A 21,344-nucleotide genomic window follows, 5' to 3' on the forward strand; every position below is an offset into this window, starting at 1 on the left:
GAAGAAGAAGAAGAAGAAGAAGAAGCTAAGAATGCCTGAAGTGTCATTTTCCATATACTACCCATTGAGTGTTTAGCCAGCTTTTTCCATTAGAGCCATTGCAAAACCTTCTGACTCCAAACAGATAACAGCAAATTATATAAAGCTTTCCAATTTTGAGCCATCAGTTGACAGGATGCAACCAGTAGAAATGTACTCAGTTCTTTATTTAAAACATCTGTCTTGAAAATTGTTGATAAATCCATTTGTGGTGTACACTGAACCGTTTGTTTTGTGAACAAACTTAATGAAGAAGCATATGAACTCATGTTGACAATCATGGCAATCATCGTCTCATTTCTTTGCACAACATCAACAGAGTTTAGTGTTTGCAACCCAATCCTTGGCAGAGAACTTCTATCACAAGTACTTAATTTGATAAAGTTAATCTTTCTTGTAGAAGAAGCAACGAATCCAATTAGCCTTTGGAGCAACTCTGTGAACAAGTTGTACCAGGCCATTCTCCCTTCCTATTACAGTTGGAGCAAAATGTTCTTCAAAGTTTGGGTTCTCTTCAAAGACTGGGTGTCCATTTTTTTGAAAGATAATAATCAAGTGGTTTGTTTTTCAATCCGGCATGCATAAGGCACAAATACAGGATGGGAGACACTTGGCTTGAGAGCAGTACATGTGAAAAGGATCTAGGAGTCTTGGTAGACCACAAACTTGACATGAGTCAACAGTGCGATGCAGCAGCTAAAAAAAGCCAATGCAATTCTGGGCTGCATCAATAGGAGTATAGCATCTAGATCAAGGGAAGTAATAGTACCACTGTATTCTGCTCTGGTCAGACCTCACCTGGAGTACTGTGTCCAGTTCTGGGCACCACAGTTCAAGAAGGATACTGACAAGCTGGATCGTGTCCAGAAGAGGGCAACCAAAATGGTCAAAGGCCTGGAAACGATGCCTTATGAGGAACGGCTTAGGGAGCTGGGTATGTTTAGCCTGGAGAAGAGGAAGTTAAGGGGTGATATGATAGCCATGTTCAAATATATAAAAGGATGTCATATAGAGGAGGGTGAAAGGCTGTTTTCTGCTGCTCCAGAGAAGTGGACATGGAGCAATGGATTCAAACTACAAGAAAGAAGATTCCACCTAAACATTAGGAAGAACTTCCTGACAGTAAGAGCTGTTTGGCAGTGGAATTTGCTACAAAGGAGTGTGGTGGAGTCTCCTTCTTTGGAGGTCTTTAAGCAGAGGTTTGATAGGCATATGTCAAGAATGCTTTGATGGTGTTTCCTGCTTGGCAGGGGGTTGGACTGGATGGCCCTTGTGGTCTCTTCCACACTTCCAGTACACTGATATTAGTTCGCCTGTCTTCCCAAGTGATGTGTAAAATTTTTCGGAGACACCGTTGATGGAATCTTTTGAGGAGTTTGAGATGGTGTTTGTAAGTGGTCCATGTTTCACAATCATATAGTAAGGTTGGTAGTACAATAGCTTTGTAAACAAGCACTTTGGTTTCCCTGTGAATGTCCCGGTCCTCCAAAAGTCTGCACTTCAATCGGGAGAAAGCCGCACTCGCAGAGCTCAGGCGATGTTGGATTTCGGCATCAATGTTGGCCCTTGTGGAAAGATAACTGCCTAGGTAGGAGAAGTGATCAACATTTTCCAACGTTACACCACTGAGTTGGATTTGTGGTGCTGCAGAGGGGTTATTTTGTACTTGTTAGTGCAGCACTTTGGTTTTTTGGATGTTGAGTGATAGGCCAAGCTTTTCGTAAGCTGCTGCGAAGATATTTAGGATGGTTTGGAGGTCATCCTCTGAGTGTGCTCACACTACGTTGTCATCAGCATACTGAAGCTATATGACGGAAGTTACGGTAACCTTACTTTTTTCTTTCATCCTGTTCAGAGTCCAACATGGTGGCAACAGCTTTGCTGTGACTCCCCTAAGGGTCCCAACCCAATGGTTGAAGACCTTTGTCCTAGAGCTCTCAGTGACTTTGGGTGTCATTAATCCTGGTACTCTTCTGAAGTAGCTGGGTGGGTTGGTAGAACCATCTGATGATGGTTCTGCTCCTATCACTGGGATTGCTACCAGAAAGAAGTGCTGGGAGGATTTCTCCTCGCCACCCAACTCGTGGCGCATTTGCTGTGGACCCATGCATTTTGTCTCCCATACAAGGACAATAATTATCACAGATGCTTTCATAGAATTATAGAATTGTAGAGTTGGAAGGGACTTCAAGGGTCATCAAGTCAAATCCCTTGCAATGCAGGAATCTCAGCTAAAGCATGTATGGCAGGTGACAACCCAACCTCTGCTTAAAAACCTCCATGGAAGGAAACCCCATAACCTCCTGTGGGAGTCCGTTCTACTATCAAGCATCTCTTACTGCCAGAAAGTTCTTCCTGATATTTAGTTGGAATCTCCTTTCAACTTGAAGCCATGGGTTTGAGTCCTCCCCTCCGGAGAAGGAGAAAACTAGCTTGTTCCCTCTTCCATGAGACAGCCCTTGAGATATTTGAAGACGGCTATCATATCTCCTCTTTTCCAGGCTGAACACACCCAGCTCCTTCAAACACCCCTACATGGTTTCCAGACCCTTGAACATCTTGGTTGCCCTCCTCTGCCCATGTCCCAGCTTGTCAACATCCTTCTTCAATTCTGGTGCCCACGAACTCGTTTTAATCTATGGCAACGATTGTCTTTGTGTAATGTTGCACTCTACCCTGGGTCCTTTGGAAGGATGGACAGAGTAGAAATTGCCATTATAATCCTGACACCATCCCTGTAGAGGAGGCCAATGGAGATACCCCCACATTGCAAATGCGGAAAGGCATGGCGTTTGAGGTGGGTCTGCCACTGTCATGTCTTGTTTGGCCTTGGCTTTTGCAGAAGAGGGAAACATTTGGCTATCTGCATGATGAAATCTAATTAAGTGCCTGAATGAGCTGGTGCTGACAAGCCTCCACCTTCTCCCCCTGTCATATGCTTCCCATATCTTTGGTACAATTTGCTCCTTCAATTTGCAGCTATTTTCCTTTGGTCTGTTCCAGCTTCCAAAACCGTTTACATAAAGGGAAAATGTGAGAACATTACATTCAGGCCATCACACATATTATCAATATCCAACTCCTTGAAAGATTCCATCAACGGGGTCTCCAAAACCTTTTACACATCACTTGGGAAGACAGGCAAACTATATATTTTTTCCATATAATTTTTATTGAATTTTCAGGTATGTAAAGAAAGAAAAATAATAATAATAAAGTCAAAATATTCATACAACTTCGTACGGCGTTATTTGTTCTACATATTACAGTAAATATATCCAACCAATACAACCCCTCTTACCCCTCCCCGCCCGTCATCTATTATTACACTTTATCTCCATTTTCTATAAATTCTGTTGGCTTCAGCTTCCTCCTTCTTTAACAGTTGGTTTTCTATTTTCTTCTCTTTTAACTGCTCGTTCTTTTTAGTTTCCATATCTTTTTCCGTTGTTTATTCTCTAAGGTATCCCTTTCTTGTTTTAAACAGCTGTAGGTATTATGTTAAGCCAGTTAGCGTTATTGTTGGTTTACAATATGTTTTCAGATATTCTCTAAATTTACACCATTCTTTTTGAGATTTCTGGTCTTTTTGATCTCTCACCCTTCCAGTTAGCCTGGCCGACTCTAGGTATTCTACCATCTTCACCCTCTAATCCTCCACCGTTGGAATGTCTGGGGATTTCCACTTCTGCGCTAAGAGTATTCTGGCGGTGGTGGTTGCATACATAAATAAATATTCTGTGGTCCTCTTTTCTGATTTCTCTCCCCATCAGTCCTAACAGAAACAATTCTGGTTTTTTGGGGAAGGTATATTTTAATAATCTTTTTAACTCATTATATATCTGTTCCCAATATGATATTACTTTTTTACACCGCCACCACATGTGATACGTATCCCCCTTCTCCAACATACATTTCCAACATCTTCTGTCTTTTTTCTTATAAATCCTAGCCAGTTTAACCGGAGTCAGATGCCAACGGTACATCATCTTCATTATGTTTTCCTTTAGTACCGTGCATGCAGTGAACTTGATATATTGATTCCATAGTTTCAACCATAAATCTATTTCTATGTTATAACCAAAGTCTATGGCCCATTTTATCATGACCTCTTTTGTTTCTTCATCTTTTGTATTCCATTCCAAAACGGACTCATACATTTTAGATAACAATTTGGTATTTCCTTCTACTATTTCAATTTGGAATCTAGATTTTTTTATTTTCGAAGCCGCACGGGAAGACAGGCAAACTAATGCCAGTGTACTGGAAGAAGCAAAGATCACCAGTGTCAAAGCAATGATTCTTCAACATCAACTTTGTTGGACTGGTCATGTTGTGCGGATGCTTGATTGCTATCTTACAAAGCAACTACTCTATTCCGAACTTTAAAATGGAAAGTGTAATGCTGGTGGTCAACAAAAGAGGTTTAAAGACTCTCTCAAGGTAAATCTTAAAAAAGTAGTATAAACACTGACAACTGGGAAACACTGGTCTGCGAGCTCTCCAGTTGGAGAACAGCCTTTACCAAAGGTGTCGTGGGCTTTGAAGACACTCAAACTCAGAACTAAAGGGGGGAATGTGCTAAAGAGGAAGGCATGCTTGGCAAACAATCACCAGGATCAGCTTCCACCCAGTTCACAGAATAATATGTTCTTAATGTCTGCACCAGAGCTTTCCAGACTGTGCTGAGACACGTTAAGTGTGTCGTCTGCAGAGTGTTGGTGTGTCGTGGGAACGCTCCCCGCGCTTCTCCTGGGCTGGAAAGGGGTTTGTTTAACCTCCAGTTTGCTACTAAACAGGGCTTTTTTTCTTTTAGAAAAAGAAGTGCCGGAACTTGTGGAACCTTTCTTTAGGGGCTTAGTTGGTCTTTAAGGTGCTACTGAAGGAATTTTTTTATTTTGCTTTCTTTAGGGGAGCAGCCCCGAGCGACATGCAGCAATGCTGCAGAGGTGCCGGAACTCACCAAAGAGGTTTCCAGCTGGAAAAAAGCTGAATTACCATGTCACGAAAAGATGCATGTCTAAAAAGTGTGTCACCAATATGAAAAGATTGGAAAGCACTGGTCTATTCTGAGAGTAGTACTCTAGGTTTTCAGACTGGAGTGGTTTTCCAGCCCCACTAGGGAGCTGCTGAAAGCTGAACCCCCAAAATTGAATCAAGGATGTTGTTGTTGTTGTTGTTGTTGTTGTTGTTGTTGTTGTTGTTGTTGTTCATGGTGACTGACTCATTTCCAGAGTACAGTCACAATTAGGAGGTTCAGGAACTCAGGCCAAAGTAATTTCTCATAAGTGCATGTAAGAAACTTTATTAAGAAAACCAAGACTTTGTCAGAAAAGCAAGGCTCCAAATAATCACACAATTGAAGACTGCTCAGAAGCCAGGGAAATAAAATTATCTCATCTGGCTGCCTAACATAGATCACTTACACGAATCATAGAAGGCTGAGCAGGAGAGCAAGGTTCTGTCTGGGGTCCGAACGGGCACTGATCATCCCTTCGGGATGAGAGCTTCCCCATACCGGCCCCAACCCAGATTTAAGAGACATCTGCGTTTGAACTCATCACTCCCGAATTTTCAGCAGATTTCTACACAAACCAACAAGCTAGCACAGTATACCACCCTAAACCTGTGGATCTCAGGGCAATTCACAACACAGATGCTCAGCTTTGATTGGCATTATTATTAATTAAATTTCTATACTGCCCTTCGTCTGAGGATCACAGGGCAGTTTAAAATAGAAAAACACAAAAATACACACAGTAACAAACAATACCCCCCTCCACAATTTACAAAGCCAAAGATTGCTTAATCAGCCAATGGCTAATTATTTTACTCATTCTCTCACCGTCTCTCTCTTTTTGAGCAAATCTAGCCATTTAAGTTCCTCATTTTTCTAGCCCGGTGCTATTTCGCTTTCAGACCAAGGGAGCCGGCGTTTGTCAACAGACAGCTTTCTGGGTCATGTGGCCAGCATGACTAAACCGCTTCTGGTGTAACGGGATGCCGTGACGGAAACTAGAGCGCATGGAAACGCCGTTTACCTTCCCGCTGCAGCGGTACCTATTTATCTACTTGCACTGGCATGCTTTCGAACTGCTAGGTTGGCAGGAGCTGGGACAGAGCAACAGGAGCTCACCCCGTCATGGGGATTCGAACCACTGACCTTCCAATCGGCAAGCCCAAGAGGCTGAGGGGTTTAGACTACAGCGCCACCCGCGTCCCAAACAAAACCTCAACGTGGTTTACAGAAAGAATAACGCGTTAAAGTTACTGGTACAAAAGTTAGTTAAAAACAAGTATTTAAAACATTCAGAAAATAGTTAACATCAACAAAAAGCTAAAACCAGATTGAAAAAGACCTCTGGTTTCTTTTCAATCTTTTTCTTCTTCTATAGTCTCTCCATGGGCTCAGTCACCATCAGCACTCTATAGGCATCTAGGTTCTGTAAGCTTTTAAGACACCACCTCTCTAAAATGTTATTTTCCTTGTTTTGCTGATAAGACTGAAAAGCATGATCACTCCAGCTTCCAGTTAGTGGAAATATACAGTCTATGTTAAGTGGGCTTACATAATTAGCTACCTCCAACACTAGGTGGTGCTGTAACATTATTCTAGTTAAACGTTTACATACTCTGGTTTCTCTTCAGAGCATATAAATCTCTCCCCGCCTTTTAATAGTAAACGTTTACCTTTTCTCTTTTCCTGTCCGAGCTTAGCAACTCTACTGGAACTCCTGTTTCCTGTTAAAGTTTATTTATTGAATTTATACACTGCCCTACAGTGCTTTTTTTTCTAAAAATATGTTTAGGGGAACACTCATTTTCCTACTCATACTGAAATACTTCCCCTCAATAAGGCCAAGCTTAGATTCACAAAACGTTTAGGGCTATGTGTATCCCTGCGCCCCCCCCCCCTGCCCCAGAAAAAGCACTGCTGCCCTATATCTGGGGGTCTCAGGGCTGTTCACAGAGTAAAATCAAGAAATAAAACCACAAAATACATAATAAAAGTAAAAACAACAACCCAATAGCCCCCCCACAAAAAAACACATTTAGAAAGGGCATAGGATGTAAATCAGGTTGCACAGTTGTTGCAATGTTTTTAAGTGCTAGTGGGCAGGATCCTTACCTGCTCCACCCCTGCAGGCCAACTCTGACAGGTGGGTGGGGGCCACCCTGCGTCACAATTACATTGGGTGATGTGTTTTCCTTTGTTCAGGTGGTCTGAAATCAAAGCACCTGAGCAAAGCACCGAGCTGATCAGCTGTGGCTGCAAACTCTGCTTCCGACACAAAGCTGTGTTGTCTTTGCCTGCGTCATGCTTGATGTGGATGTCAAACATTGTATCAGCCATAAAAAACCCCCACTATTTCTGTTACATTGACTGAGCTTCCATCCACCTGTCTTAGCTCACAGATGGGTATGGTATCTGCAACGAGGAAAAAGAAAGTCCGGCTTGAAAATCGTTAAGATGCCCTTTCACAGTGGCATCGGCGGTGCTCCTCCGACGGCTCAGCACCTCAGGCAGGCCCCCGGCTCCACCCAGAAAAAGGGACGGAGGTTCTGCCCAGAGAAGGAGGCTGAAGGGAAAGCGAAAATCAAGTGGTTGGTATTGGCGTCAAAAAATTCCACACGCTCCTCTTCGTAATCCAAGCAGACCCGAATCTTTCTTGGGTTGCGCTTCAGGCTCACAGGGGTTGGCTTAGGAGAGGTGAAAGCCCAGAGCTGATAAGGGGGCGATGAGTCACTTGATGGCTTCCCTATGGCCCAGATCCCCTGGTCAGGACTAGGGATGAAGTTCCCCTTCCTCCTGACCGTGTCTTTGGCGACCCCCAGGGCCCACATTTCTCCTCCTTGAATCACATGCACCTCCCACCAAGCGTGCCCTGATGTAAATACATTATTTCCCAGCACACAAGGCTCTAGGCTAAATCGCCCTGGGTTGCTGGGCACGTCCTGCTCCTCTTCTCCGCATCTCACGCTGATCTGGTCGTTGGACAGGACGAGGAAGGCGTTTGACGTGTCTGGGTCCAGAGTTACTTCCGCTGCAGGGGGAAGGGGGGAGGAGAGAAAGGAGGAGACAACTCAGTGCTGGAGAGCAAAATGAGAGTTGTTGGAGGAGACTCCCGCCTCCTCGCCACCCCGAGCTACAACTCCCAGAATGCTTTAACAACCAACACCCTCTATTTTATACGCAACAGCAGCAGCAAGAATTTTACTTGCAAAATATTGGAAAAAAGAAGAAATCCCAAAAAATGGAGAATGGCAAGAGAAATTATTAAATTATGTGGAATTAGCAAAATTAACAAACGCACTCAGAGGGGGTAATAATAAAAAATTTGTTCAAAACTGGGGAAAATTTGGCGAATATCTCAAAAAGCAGTGCCCCATGATAAAAACCTGGATTTACTTCTAACATTTCGTACAGATTAAAGATTGAAAACTAAGTGAAGCAGCGCAAAAAGGTATAAGACTTTTAGTCCAGAAAGAAGACAAGTGGAAGTCGGTTTATAAATGAAGGATGGATATATTGGTTTATGAAACATAGTTGATTCAGAAGAGATATTGGAGATAATAACTTTGATTTATGTATAATTTTTGATTAATGTTTTAGTTTATTTATCTGGTTTATTTGGAATATTTGTATTATTTTCTTTGTGTTATTTTATTATTATTAGTTCTTATGTTTTGTATTTTTAACCTTAATAAAGATTTATTAAAACAACAACAACAACCAACACCCTCTTCACAGGGAACTATGGAAACTGCAATGCAGGAGTACGCAGCTGTCCCACATGGGGATTGAACCTGCAACCATGGCATTATCAGTGCCACACGGAGCTATCCGGGCCAAAGTGCCTTCTGTCGCAGCATCCCATTCTCATATCAGCCTACCAGGCTCCCACAGAAAGCCCAGGCAGGACCTGCGTGTAACAGCAACCTTCTACAGAATTTGTGCTTTGTGTGTGCGCACAGGTCGGGAGATAGAGCCTTCAGCTCCCCACGTCTACTTTGGCCCTGAATTTTCTGGCTCTACCTTCATAAACTGCATCCAGATAGTTACCTTTGTTGGCTGCTAGGTTCACACACCATGCTACATGGAAGGGGGGGGGGAACAAAACAAAAGCAAATTTAAAGTCAAGACCATTGTGCATAGGTAGTTGTTATTATTTTAAAACCAACCAAGAAAACTCCCATTCCACACTCCTCATAAAGAACACCTCTGCTGGATTATGTCAATGGCCCATATAGTCCTGCATTTTGTTCCCTACAGGGGCTGGCCAGGTGTCTCATTGAGAAGACCATAAGCAGGACAGGAACACAACCACACACCCTCCCAACTCCTGGCATTCAGAGGCATATGGTTTCCAAGTCCTGGACTGCAAAATCCGGGACTGGCAGCCGTGTGACACCGGAAGTTGCATCGACGTAACTTCCGGTGTCGCTTTGCCCTTCTATGGGCACCAAAAATGGCCGCCGCCGACACCGGAAGTCGCATCTACGCACTTCCGGACATGCGTAGATGCGACTTTTGAAGCCGGCGGCGGCCATTTTTGGTGCCCATAGAAGGGCAAATCAGAAAGAAAAAAATGGCTCCCGACAGGAGAAAATAACGGAGAAAAATGGGAGACGAAGTGATACGGGGGACCACCGGGAAAAGGTAAGTAAAAACGGGGGTTTCCTGGGGAAAATGGGGTACTTGGCAGCTATGATGGTTTCTGATTCTGGAGCAACTCTGCAGCCATCATGACAAGCAGTGGACTTGTGACAGCTTTAGCCTCACAATGTTGCATAGCTTTTACTATAATTTTTTGTTCCCTTTTCCTGATTTTACCTCTATGCTTTGCATCCTTCAAAATGTGTAAGTCGCTTAGCGAGATTCTGCAGCAAGTGACTAATAAATTGAACTGATGACAACAGCTCCAGACTGGCACAGCGGAGGGGGGCGCGCGAAGGATCAGGCCCCTCAGGGGAGCCTGTGGGGCTGTGGGTTGGTCCAAAGCCTCCATCGCCCTGCTTTGGATGAAGCACCTTATTTTGAGGCTTGGCAATGGCTACTGCTGGCACTGGCAGTGACATGATTGGCGGCAGCTTTCTGCCTGATCTCGGTGTGCTTGGGCTGCCGGAGTGAAGTGGCAGATCAGCAAAGGCAAGAGGGCCCAAGGTTTCTCACTCCTGTCGAAGAAAGTCTTTCTCAAGAACTGAGCTGAGAGGCAACTTCTTGACTCTCTCTGAAACCCAACTCCCAATCTACATGTCAGCCCCTGATAAATCCCAGGAAATAGATTACCTTTGTCCAGAGCGTACTCTATGGAATCTGTTGGGGGGGGGGGGAAGAGTGACACTTAGACTGTCTTACACAGGCTAACAGTTCATTTTGGCATTTCTTGAAGAAGAAGAACCCAGCAACCCAATACCCCCCTCTCTCTCTGCCACCCACAAAATCCTCATTAATTCATACTGTATGAACTACTTTGTTGTTGTCCCAGCTTGGTCCCAGCTCCTGCCAGGCGCGGTTGTGCGGCGCCTCCCCTGGCGCCCTGCGCCACCCGGCCTGGCCGTAGGGCTGGCCCTGTTTGGGGGGTTCAGGTCAAAGTTGTAGGGCTTTTTTAGGGGGGGAGGAAAGCCCCGTTTCTTTGGGGTGCAGGGCAAAAATGTTGAGCTTTTTTTAGGGGAGCCAAAGTTGTTGAGCTTCTTTGGGGGGAGCCAGTGATCTACCACAGACGTCCAGTGATCTACTGGTAGAACATAATCTACCTGTTGGACGTGCCTGCCATATAGCATATATTCAGCACAAACAAGAGTGACAATTTGTTGTTGACAATGGACAGCTGGACATATAAAGGGTCCCATTACCTTCAGTAGCTTAGGGCCTCATCAAACTTAAATCCGGCCCTGAGGGCGGCATACAAATTTGATAAATAATAAAAATCCAGCACTCTCATCCCAGTGCACCTGCACAGCCCTGACTTCTCTGTCATCCTGCCCAGGTATGTTGCAGCAACACCTTTGTTAGGAGGGAGACTGAGTGGCTGAACCCCTCCCCTGCACATCAGCCAATCCTGGAAGCAAGCGCTGCAAATAAATCTATGGGCGACTAAGTCCCCGCCAATATAAGTCCACAGTACCTTGACACTTCTTCAAAGCTCTTTCCAGAGCAGAGGTTTTCTGGGAATAAAGAATGAGTCTGTCTTCCCAAAACGGGGTAAGGTCCGATGTGTGGCATACTTCTTGCTTCTCCTCAGACCTGGAGAAGATGATGGTCAAGTTCAAAGACAACTTTCTTTTTAAACAAGATGGAGCACTTTCAGAAGAGTTGGAAAACAAAAAGGGGACAGGAACGTACCTGAGCAAAGTGCCTTTGATGTCCTGTAAGGGAGAAGACAAGTGGGTCTCAGGTATATGTATTTATTAAATTCAGATATCACCTTTCGGCCGAAGATCAAAGGGTGGTTTACGGTATTTAAAAAAAACCACACAAAAAAATTTGAAAAAACAGAAAACAAAAAATACCTTCCAGACACATTTAAAATGCCATGGATTGTTCCCTTATTTTAAACAGAGGATACACATTTGTCCTCCCATTTATTTTTGACTAGTGGATTTTAGCCCGTTTAAAAACGGGCGCTAGAGGAAGCGGCCTGCCGGGACTGGCTTGGCGGTGGCGGGTCTTCCCGCCACCACCAAGCCAGTTCGCAGCGGGGGCTTTTCGCCGTTTGCCTTCCCCTGAGGGGGAGGCAAACGGCGAAAAACCCCGCCGCGCCGCAATTCGGCTCCGGGACTGGCTTGGCGGTGGCGGGTCTTCCCGCCACCGCCAAGCCAGTCCGCAGCGGGGGCTTTTCGCCGTTTGCCTTCCCCTGGGGGAGGCAAACGGCGAAAAACCTCGCCGCGCCGCAATTCGGCTCCGGGACTGGCTTAGCGGTGGCGGGTCTTCCCGCCACCGCCAAGCCAGTCCGCAGCGGGGGGTTTTCGCCGTTTGCCTTCCCCTGGGGGAGGCAAACAGCGAAAAACCCCGCCGCGCCGCAATTCGGCTCCGGGACTGGCTTGGCGGTGGCGGGATGTTCCCGCCACCGCCAAGCCAGTCCGCAGCGGGGGCTTTTCGCCGTTTGCCTTCCCCTGGGGGAGGCAAACAGCGAAAAACCCCGCCGCGCCGCAATTCGGCTCCGGGACTGGCTTGGCGGTGGCGGGTCTTCCCGCCACCGCCAAGCCAGTCCGCAGCGGGGGCTTTTCGCCGTTTGCCTTCCCTCGAGGGGGAGGCAAACGGCGAAAAACCCCGCCGCGCCGCAATTCGGCTCCGGGACTGGCTTGGCGGTGGCGGGTCTTCCCGCCACCGCCAAGCCAGTCCGCAGTGGGGTTTTTTCGCCGTTTGCCTTCCCCTGGGGGAGGCAAACGGCGAAAAACCCCGCCGCGCCGCAATTCGGCTCCGGGACTGGCTTGGCGGTGGCGGGTCTTCCCGCCACCGCCAAGCCAGTCCGCAGCGGGGGGTTTTCGCCGTTTGCCTTCCCCTGGGGGAGGCAAACAGCGAAAAACCCCGCCGCGCCGCAATTCGGCTCCGGGACTGGCTTGGCGGTGGCGGGTCTTCCCGCCACCGCCAAGCCAGTCCGCAGCGGGGGCTTTTCGCCGTTTGCCTTCCCTCGAGGGGGAGGCAAACGGCGAAAAACCCCGCCGCGCCGCAAATCGGCTCCGGGACTGGCTTGGCGGTGGCGGGTCTTCCCGCCACCGCCAAGCCAGTCCGCAGCGGGGGGTTTTCGCCGTTTGCCTTCCCCTGGGGGAGGCAAACAGCGAAAAACCCCGCCGCGCCGCAATTCGGCTCCGGGACTGGCTTGGCGGTGGCGGGATGTTCCCGCCACCGCCAAGCCAGTCCGCAGCGGGGGCTTTTCGCCGTTTGCCTTCCCCTGGGGGAGGCAAACGGCGAAAAACCCCGCCGCGCCGCAATTCGGCTCCGGGACTGGCTTGGCGGCGGCGGGAAAAAGGGGAGGAATTCCTCCCCTTCTTCCCGCCGCTGCCAAGCCAAAGCGGGCCTCCCTCCGTGCCCGCTGCCGCTTCGGCTTCCTCGGGTTCCCCGAGGAAGCGCCGTCCCATGCCGGAGGTGTGCGGCAAGGCTGCCGGGGGGGGAGCGCTTCTCTCCCCCGCCGCCTCACCGCGCACCTCCAGCATGAGACTGGGCTTCGGAGCGGCGGTTGGCTGTTCCCTGTGTCCCGAGAGCACGGGTCCAATCCCTGTGTCCCTGGTTGTCCCTCCGTCCAATCCCTGTGTCTCTGGGGGACATGCGCAGTACCCCAGGGACACACGGGACATCTGGACGCAGGGACAACATGGACATTATTATATAGGATATGTGGTGGTGGGTTTTCTCTTTTGTGTTTTAACAGAACACCACTGGAGGATAAATGAGCTTTCACAAACTGCTATTTTATGGAGGTTTTATTGTTTGTTTAGTTACTGAGCCTTTAGTGAAAAGCTCTCTCCTTTCACCTTGTGCCCCTAATTGCTTCCTAATCAACAATTAGTCAATTCTTGTTCACCAGGGAGTTTCCTGGAAAGGACGGCTTTAATTACTGGCTCCATCTCATTTTTTTGGTTTTGCCATTGCAAAAAAAAGAAGAAGAACCACAATTAAAAAGCAAAACATAAAAAGAAGAAGGGAACAGGAGAGAGCAGGAAACAATTAAGGGGCAATTAAGACAGGATTAAGGGACAGGTGGCACTGTGGGTTAAACCAAAGAGCCTAGGGCTTGCCGATCAGAAGGTAGGCGATTCGAATCCCCGCGACGGAGTGAGCTCCCGTTGCTTGGTCCCTGCTCCTGCCAACCTAGCAGTTCGAAAGCACGTCAAAGTGCAAGTAGATAAATAGGTACCGCTATAGTGGGAAGGTAAACAGCGTTTCTGTGTGCTGCTCTGATTCGCCAGAAGCGGCTTTGTCATGCTGGCCACATGACCTGGAAGCTGTACGCCAGCTCCCAGTCATGACTGGACCTAATGGTCAGAGGTCCCTTTACCTTTAAGACAGGATGCAACCGTAATGCTTCTGTGGTCCTAGGAAGTGATTAGTCAAACCTTGGTTTCTGAACGTCTCGGCTGCCAAACGTTTCAGAAGCCGAACACCGAAAACCCAGAATCGAATGCTTCCATTTTCGAGCGTGCCTCGGAAGTTGAACGACTTCTGAGGCGCGTTTCCTCAATTTCCCCCATTGAACTTGCCGACAGCCCTTTGATCCTGAATGTTTTGGAAGTCGAATGGACTTCCAGAACAGATTACATTTGAAAACTGAGGTTCTACTAAGGTCATGAAAGGGAGCTTTTAATGAACACTGCAGGGGATCTTTGCTGAAGGGGAGAAACGTTTGAAAATATTACATAAGTAAGTTGGCCATGAGGTCCAATATGGCCTGATAATATAGAACATGTTTTTCTCTGTGTGGAACCACCATTTCAAATTCAATTCCAACGAATGGAATGGTGATGTCTGTGCAGTGAAAATGTTCCCAAGGGAGCAAATTGCTATTCCCAGGACCACATGTTGTGGTTCAGGGACATCTCCCTTCCCTAGAGAGGTCTGCTTGTTTTAAACCTCACCTGCAGGAATTCATTGGCTGGTTGCTGAAGCTTCCTTTCCATCTCTGTGATCAGGTTACCGAGATGAGTAATCTTGCCAGAGAGCCTGGCGAGATCTGTTTCCCGGGTTTCCTTTATCTCCTTCTCCAGATTTACCACATGGTCAAGCAAGAGGCTTTTTCTTTCTTCTAGCAAATTCTGAATTGGCTCAAAAGCACAGCTGATCTTCTGCTTCTCCACTTCTAGCTGTTTCTGAGGGAAAGACAGAGAAATCGAGGAAGGGACAGCAGTGGAAGATGGCGATCAATCAAGAAAAAGGATCTTGTGGCCTGTAATGAATGTATTAGGCGCATAATGACCATTCCCCACATAAAGGGGAGGTGCATTTTGCGCAGTCACGCGCAGCCCCCTGGGATCCCTGAGGCAGCCCTGGAAGTTTGGAAGCCGGCGCCGCCTACCTGGGCTGGATACTGGTGTTCTCCGCCCACTCAGTTAGCCATCCAATCCAGCTCAGGGAGGCGTGCCGGGGGGATTGGCCAGGTAGGAACAGGTAACCTTACCTTGCACACGGTGGAAGTTGAGCCATTCTCGGGAAGCAGCCAGCGGATTCAGAGCTTTCCCACCCTCCACTCCCTATATTAATACTTGCATTACAGGTTATTTCCTTCCACAGGCGTACACGCACGCAGGCGCTGCTACGACAAGGCTGCTGTTGAAGGGCCGGAAAGGACTTTCCCTGCATTGGCAGGTTTCGCTTTTCCCGTAGCAATTCGTCACAACTTGGTGGATGCAGGCCTTGGGCGGAATCCTTTAGTCATTTACATTAATGGGCGGGGTGTGGGGCGGTGACCTCCCCGCCCCATTGCGGCGGCGATAACAGGGTTCCTGTAAATGGGGCAAGGGGGGGCATTGACCATACGCATAGGCCGTCCTTGCCCTCCCCCTCCAGCGGCTGCAATTGAGGGGGGCGGGCTATCTGCTTGAACATATGTTCTCCAGAGTTAGCCCAACCCCCACACATGCTGGACAACCCTGAAAATTACCCCACCCCCGGTTGGGGGGCTGGGAGGGATATATGCCCAATGCCTAAGCCAAGGTCTCCCTACATCTGAATTCTTAATAAAGTTGTGGCCAATTTTAATCCCATCAAAACGTGGTCTTGTGTCGTTATTCCGCTCGGGGGCTGCCCGGGGTTTTGGGGGACTCCGCCTGACTGGGCAATACCTATTTATGTGTTGTGGATATTGAAAAGGGTTTTCTCCTTTGTTTTTTTTTTAACAAAGTCTCTGAGCTACAATTGTTCAGCGAGGGACAAGTTAGTGGGATCTCTTCTATCTGCTTTTCATTTTCAAAATAAACAAGTTAAAGTAAAGCTGCTGATTTGCTACTGAGCCAGGTTCACAATTATTACAGTAATTCACAAAGCGGTAAACCATACTGATTGGAGCGGTGGTTTTGCTATAGAAATTTCGATATTAGATTTTGCTATCGTTGCTTTGCGCATTTTCTCTATAGGATTATGCACCGGTAAACGATTTGATTCCTTTGTGTCTGCATTTTTGCAACTCTCCCTGTGTAAACTACACATTCCTGTCTTATCTGACCCTACAAGGGCAGAGATGGGGAGTCAGGGTGTTTTGCTAGGATGTTTTGAGTTAACACTGGAGCGTGAGGCCAGGAATGACAATAGCCCCTCACTGAAGTGTGAAAGAGGAGACCAAAGTTGATATCAGTGTGGAGCCATGTGGTTTTGCATCTCTTGACCTGTAACCTATTTTGATATATGCAATGAGGCTCTATAATGTGCGTCAAACCCTAGAAAAGCTTTCAAATGTTCCTTTAAGGCAGTCTTTTCTGGATAGCAAGCCTGCCCTTTTGTGCAGCAGCTTTAATAAACCAGGTCCCCACAAAATACTTTGCTTGCTACTCTCTTGGTTTTGCGACTGTTTAAAGGTTTATTCCCTGACCTGTGCCAGGATCAGTGGTATGATGACTTGAGCTCCCAGCCAAGCCTGCAATATGCATAGAATCATAGAATTGTAGAGCTGGAAGGGACACTGGGGCCATCTAGTCCACCCCCTGAAATGCAGGAATCTCAACACACAGTTCTCCCTCCAATTTGAAACCATGCCAGAACCTGTTTAGCTTTGCAAGTGTGCTAGCAGTTTTATTGGTTCCGATTTAAAGAAGAGTTAGAGCTGGGTATCATCCGCATACTGGTAAATACCCAGCCCAAACCCCCAAACCTCCTAGCAGCTTCATATAGATGTTGAGAAGCATGGGGGGACAGGACAGAGCCATGAGGCACCTCACAAGCACAAATATTATATATATAATTTTCTGTTTTGCAATTTAGAATATTCAATTAAATAGCCTTAAAATATCAATGACTTCCCTTCTTCTCTTTCCATTGTTCATTTTGCGTAACATAAACTCCTGCATATTTTATATAAACTAAACCATTCAGTATTCCATCAAAACTTATTTACACTGTTGAATTTATCTTAATGTGCCAACGTTTTCAAGTGTACACAATTCCCCCCCCCATATATTCAATAAACATTTTCTCAATCTTCATTAAACGTTTCCAGTGTGGTATAGTGGTTAAGAGCAGTGGACTCGTAAAGTGGTGAACTGGGTTCGCGTCCCCGCTCCTCCACATGCAGCTGCTGGGTGACCTTGGGCTAGTCACATTTCTCTGAAGTCTCTCAGCCTCACTCACCTCACAGAGTGTTTGTTGTGGGGGAGGAAGGAAAAGGAGAATGTGAGCCGCTTTGAGACTCCTTCGGGTAGTGATAAAGTGGGATATCAAATCCAAACTCCTCCTCCTCCTCCTCCTCCTCCTCCTCCTCCTCCTCCTCCTCTCTTATTCTGTGTGTAATACAGGTGAAACTCGGAAAATTATAATATCATTGAAAAGTGCATTTATTTCAGTAATGCAACTTAAAAGGTGAAATCAATATATGAGATAGATGCATGACATGCAAAGCAAGGTATGTCAAGCCTTTATTTGCTGTAATTGTAATTATTTGTCGTTAGGCGGTTCAATTATAAATAGAATGTAATTAATGAAATGTAATAGCGATGTTTATTTTTGTATATTGTAACTATTTTGTTTTGTTACTGTGGAATTTCCAAAAGAAAGCATTTGTAAAAATTAAAATAAAAAAAATAGCAAGTTGCATTACCGAAATAAATGCACTTTTCGACGATATTCTAATTTTCCGAGTTTCACCTTTGTACAGTTAGCTGGTTTCTGCACTTGCTCATACACCTTTCTCTATCCTCCAGCCAAACACACGAAGGAGCACAATCAGAATTCAAGGACACATCCCAGCCAGGAAAAAAAATATGTTTGAGGGGTTCAGCAGGGCTAGTGAGGGGTGTGGCCTAAGCAGGGGAGGGGAGGAGGCTTAGTGCGAATTCCAACGATGTCTGTACAAGTGAGTTGGACCAATTCATGGAGGAGAAGGCAACCCATGGCTCCTTGACCAGGATGGTGCTATGTTCTGCCTCCAGTTGGAGATAGCATGCTTCTGTTGCTGAAAACTGAAGGAGGGGAGATTTGCTCTGGCCCTCGGGTCCTACGTGTGCGCTTCCCCCAGGCATCTGGTTGGCAACTGGGAGCACAAGATGCTGGATTAGGTGGGCCAATGGCCGGATCCAGCAGAGAGAGCTCTTCTTGTTCTGAGATTCCACACTGCCGCCCTTAACAGTCATGAGAAGAAACACTTACCAGATATTGTGAGCTTCTGAGGTCCTCAGTCATTCTGCGAGATATAAAAGCTTCACTACTTTTCTCCAGGGATTTCAGACAGGCCTTGATTTTTTCCTGTGCAAAGAAACGAGAGGCTGTGTGGAAGCTGGAGGATGAGGTCATCCTCCGATACCAGTCGGTGGTATCTTTAGGAAACTTTCTCTGATCTCTTGGATCACCCGTTTGCCAACTTTCCCTTTTAGTTAAGCATTGTTTAGCCTACTCTTCAGACAAAGAGGCTCCCAGACACAGCACAAAAAGGAAAAATAGGTGGGCAAGCAAGGAAGAGGAAAACAAGCAATATTTAATATTTTTTGCGAAGTTGTTTTAAAGACTAGATTGTAAACATTGTAGGGAAAGAAGAAGTCAAATGGAGCTGATCTCTCAGCGGAGCCACAGGATTTTTAAAGCCACCACAGATCAAATTAACTGAAAGCACAACACACAATATATCAGCCTTTGCCCTCTCATCTGATGGGAGTCGCAGTCAAAAACATTTGGAAAGCACCAGCTCAATAAGGCTGCAATGTAGGAAACAATAAAAATAATAAGTTGCACACCCAATACACAAATAGACACACTATTTTTTTTAGCGTCAACAGATTTCAGAAACAAGAACCATTTCCGCAAGACGCCATTCCTGAAATTGCCTAATTGCCGTACAAGTTGGGTATCTTTAACACGGTACGAGATTCTGACATTTTTGTGGCAAACGCTCTGACACAGCTACCCCCCCCCCCGGAAGTTCGCAAACAGAAAACCATTTTAGGAGTGAATTGCTGGTCTTATTTTGTGTTGTTTTATCATATTTGCGAGTTGCTTTACACAAAAAGAGAGACTTGGCATCAAAATAAAATGCAAATAGATTAGATAAATCAAAAGCCGAATTCAAGACAACAAACTGTACACGATACCTAAAATGCTCCTCCAGCAATGTCGTAAGGAGGCCAAGTCCGCTTCCTACAGCACAGCAGCCAACTCCTATAAAATATTTGAGGGGGCTAAATCCCCCCAAAGTTGATGGGCATCGCCGTTCAAATGGCATGTGTGTGCTGCGTCTTGTGATCAATTAAGTAGCCCGGGGCTTACCTGGGCAACCCCAAATTTTTATTCCAAGTTGGCGACCCCTGCCCTACGGAACCTTTCAAAGTGAAAACAAGGATGTTTGCTCCTGGTACCTATCAAACGTGACCATTTCTTACCTTATACTCTGTGGCAACGTCTTCCGCCGGCACCACAACGTGATGCTTGTGCTGCCTGGTCCTGTCACACACCAAGCAGACGAGGGCGGCGTCTTCCTTGCAGAAGAGGTTCAGGGGCACCTGGTGCTTCGCACAGACCCCCTGCTTATTCTTCTGCAGCCTCTTGACCGTTTCTATGACGTTAGCCAGCTGCCGGTTGGGCCTGAAGTTCCTCTGCTGAACTATTTCTCGGCACTGGGGGCAAGGGATGTCTTTGCCACATGCCCTACAGTACTGAGTGAGGCAGGCGTGGCAGAAATTGTGGCCGCAGTCTATGGTCACAGGATCTTTGAAGGAATCCAGGCAAATGGGACACGTGAATTCATCGCAGGAGTCCATGATGGGGACTCGCAGCTGCAATGGCTGACTCAGACTAAACACCTTCCACTTTCACTTTTCCAGCGCAAGCTGCAACGTGATCTTTTCCTTTTCTGATAAGCCAGAGCGAGGAGGGCAGCAGGCCAAAGGCATCCTCACAGAGCAGTGATCACTGGCAGAAGCTGCGGCCAACCAAACCAGCCCAGATTAGCAGTGAAACCCAAAAATTCTCAGCCCACCCACTTTTGCCTTTCAAACAGATTGCCTGAGGAGGCAATGCTGTCTGTGTTTCTTATCCTTTCCATTCTTCTTCCTCACCATCTAATCTTTTCCTGAGATTCTAGGAAGGTTTTGTGGGTGGGGAAGCTCCTTTAAGCCAGCAATATGGTAACGTTCCTAAAAGGAATAATTTGGGGCACTTCTTAAATGAATACTTCACAATTTTCTTTAATTCTTTAAAGCTATGCTGTAACCGCCGCAAGAGTGCTAATTGCAAAAAAATTGGAAGGCCACGAACGTTCCGACAAAAGAAGAATGGCAAGAGAAAGTATTTAATTATTATAATTTGGCTATAAAATATGAAGTAATTAGAGGAATAAAAAATGAAGAATCAAAAAAAGAATTGGAAACCATTCATAGATTACGTACAAGTTAAAGTAGAGAAACCAAATCTCGTCTCTAATATTTAAAGGTTCTATGTTGAAATAGTAAAGTGAAGTAGTGATATGAAATGAGTGAATTAAGGGATATCGTTGAATGTCAAGAATAGTACGAAATTATTGTAAATATTAGAGTAAGGTATGTTGATGACAGATGGGAAAATAATGGACAAGATCAGGAATGGTTGGGAAGTCGTAGGGGAGGGGAGGGAGGGGAATGGGGTGGGGGGTGGGTGAAGATTGCTGAGGGTAGAGCAGGTTCCCCAAACTAAGGCCCGGGGGCCGGATGCGGCCCAATTGCCTTCTAAATCCGGCCCACGGACGGTCCGGGAATCAGCATGTTTTTACATGAGTAGAATGTGCCCTTTTATTTAAAATGCATCTCTGGGTTATTTGTGGGGCCTGCCTGGTGTTTTTACATGAGTAGAATGTGGTTCTTTTATTTAAAATGCATCTCTGGGTTATTTGTGGGGCATAGGAATTTGTTAATTCCCCCCCCCAAAATATAGTCCGGCCCCCCACAGGGTCTGAGGGACAGTGGACAGGCCCCCTGCTGAAAAAGTTTGCTGACCCCTGGCCTGGGGTAGAGTATAAGACAACTGTATCATTTTTATGGCTGTAATTTTCATTTTTATTGATTGTAATTAATTGTAATTATTATGACAAACAATAAAGTTTATTTTTTTTTTAAAAAAAGCCAGCAATATGGTTGTTTTCCTGAGACTGAGAGAACTCACAGATGCTCTGTGATCAGCCCCCTCCCCTTTTGGGAAT

General features: G+C 46.3%; 2 protein-coding genes across 2 annotated transcripts; both read right to left on the reverse strand.

Annotated features, from left to right (window-relative positions):
* Nucleotides 1-7,001: 7,001 nt before the first annotated feature.
* On the reverse strand, nt 7,002-9,194 carry LOC132591637 (butyrophilin subfamily 1 member A1-like). The gene is made up of 2 exons (XM_060270996.1): nt 9,104-9,194; nt 7,002-8,084 (listed from the first exon to the last, which is right to left on the reverse strand). Exons 1-2 carry the CDS (start codon nt 9,192-9,194, stop codon nt 7,552-7,554), a joined length of 624 nt encoding a protein of 207 aa, XP_060126979.1. The 3' UTR covers nt 7,002-7,551.
* Nucleotides 9,195-10,094: 900 nt separating this feature from the next.
* Nucleotides 10,095-19,932, reverse strand: LOC118080998 (zinc finger protein RFP-like). Its single transcript, XM_060270997.1, has 7 exons — nt 19,555-19,932; nt 18,332-18,427; nt 14,617-14,847; nt 11,387-11,409; nt 11,169-11,287; nt 10,331-10,357; nt 10,095-10,159 (listed from the first exon to the last, which is right to left on the reverse strand). The coding sequence occupies exons 1-7, from the start codon at nt 19,930-19,932 to the stop codon at nt 10,095-10,097; spliced, it is 939 nt and encodes a 312-aa protein (XP_060126980.1).
* Between the last annotated feature and the right edge of the window lie 1,412 nt (nt 19,933-21,344).

The sequence above is a fragment of the Zootoca vivipara genome, chromosome 2 (assembly GCF_963506605.1).
Source record: "Zootoca vivipara chromosome 2, rZooViv1.1, whole genome shotgun sequence".
Classification (NCBI taxonomy): domain Eukaryota; kingdom Metazoa; phylum Chordata; class Lepidosauria; order Squamata; family Lacertidae; genus Zootoca; species Zootoca vivipara.

What these genes read in the sequence shown, in the direction of transcription:
- LOC132591637 (XM_060270996.1), bottom strand. Translation starts at nt 9,194, where the DNA reads ATGCACAATGGTCTTGACTTTAAATTTGCTTTTGTTTTGTTCCCCCCC. An exon ending in GAACCTAGCAGCCAACAAAG is followed by an intron (nt 8,085 to 9,103) that starts GTAACTATCTGG and finishes TTCCCCCTGCAG; the next exon opens with CGGAAGTAACTCTGGACCCA.
- LOC118080998 (XM_060270997.1), bottom strand. Translation starts at nt 19,932, where the DNA reads ATGGACTCCTGCGATGAATTCACGTGTCCCATTTGCCTGGATTCCTTC. An exon ending in ATCAAAGGCACTTTGCTCAG is followed by an intron (nt 11,288 to 11,386) that starts GTACGTTCCTGT and finishes CATCTTCTCCAG; the next exon opens with GTCTGAGGAGAAGCAAGAAG. An exon ending in AGAGTACGCTCTGGACAAAG is followed by an intron (nt 10,160 to 10,330) that starts GTAATCTATTTC and finishes TCACTCCGGCAG; the next exon opens with CCCAAGCACACCGAGATCAG.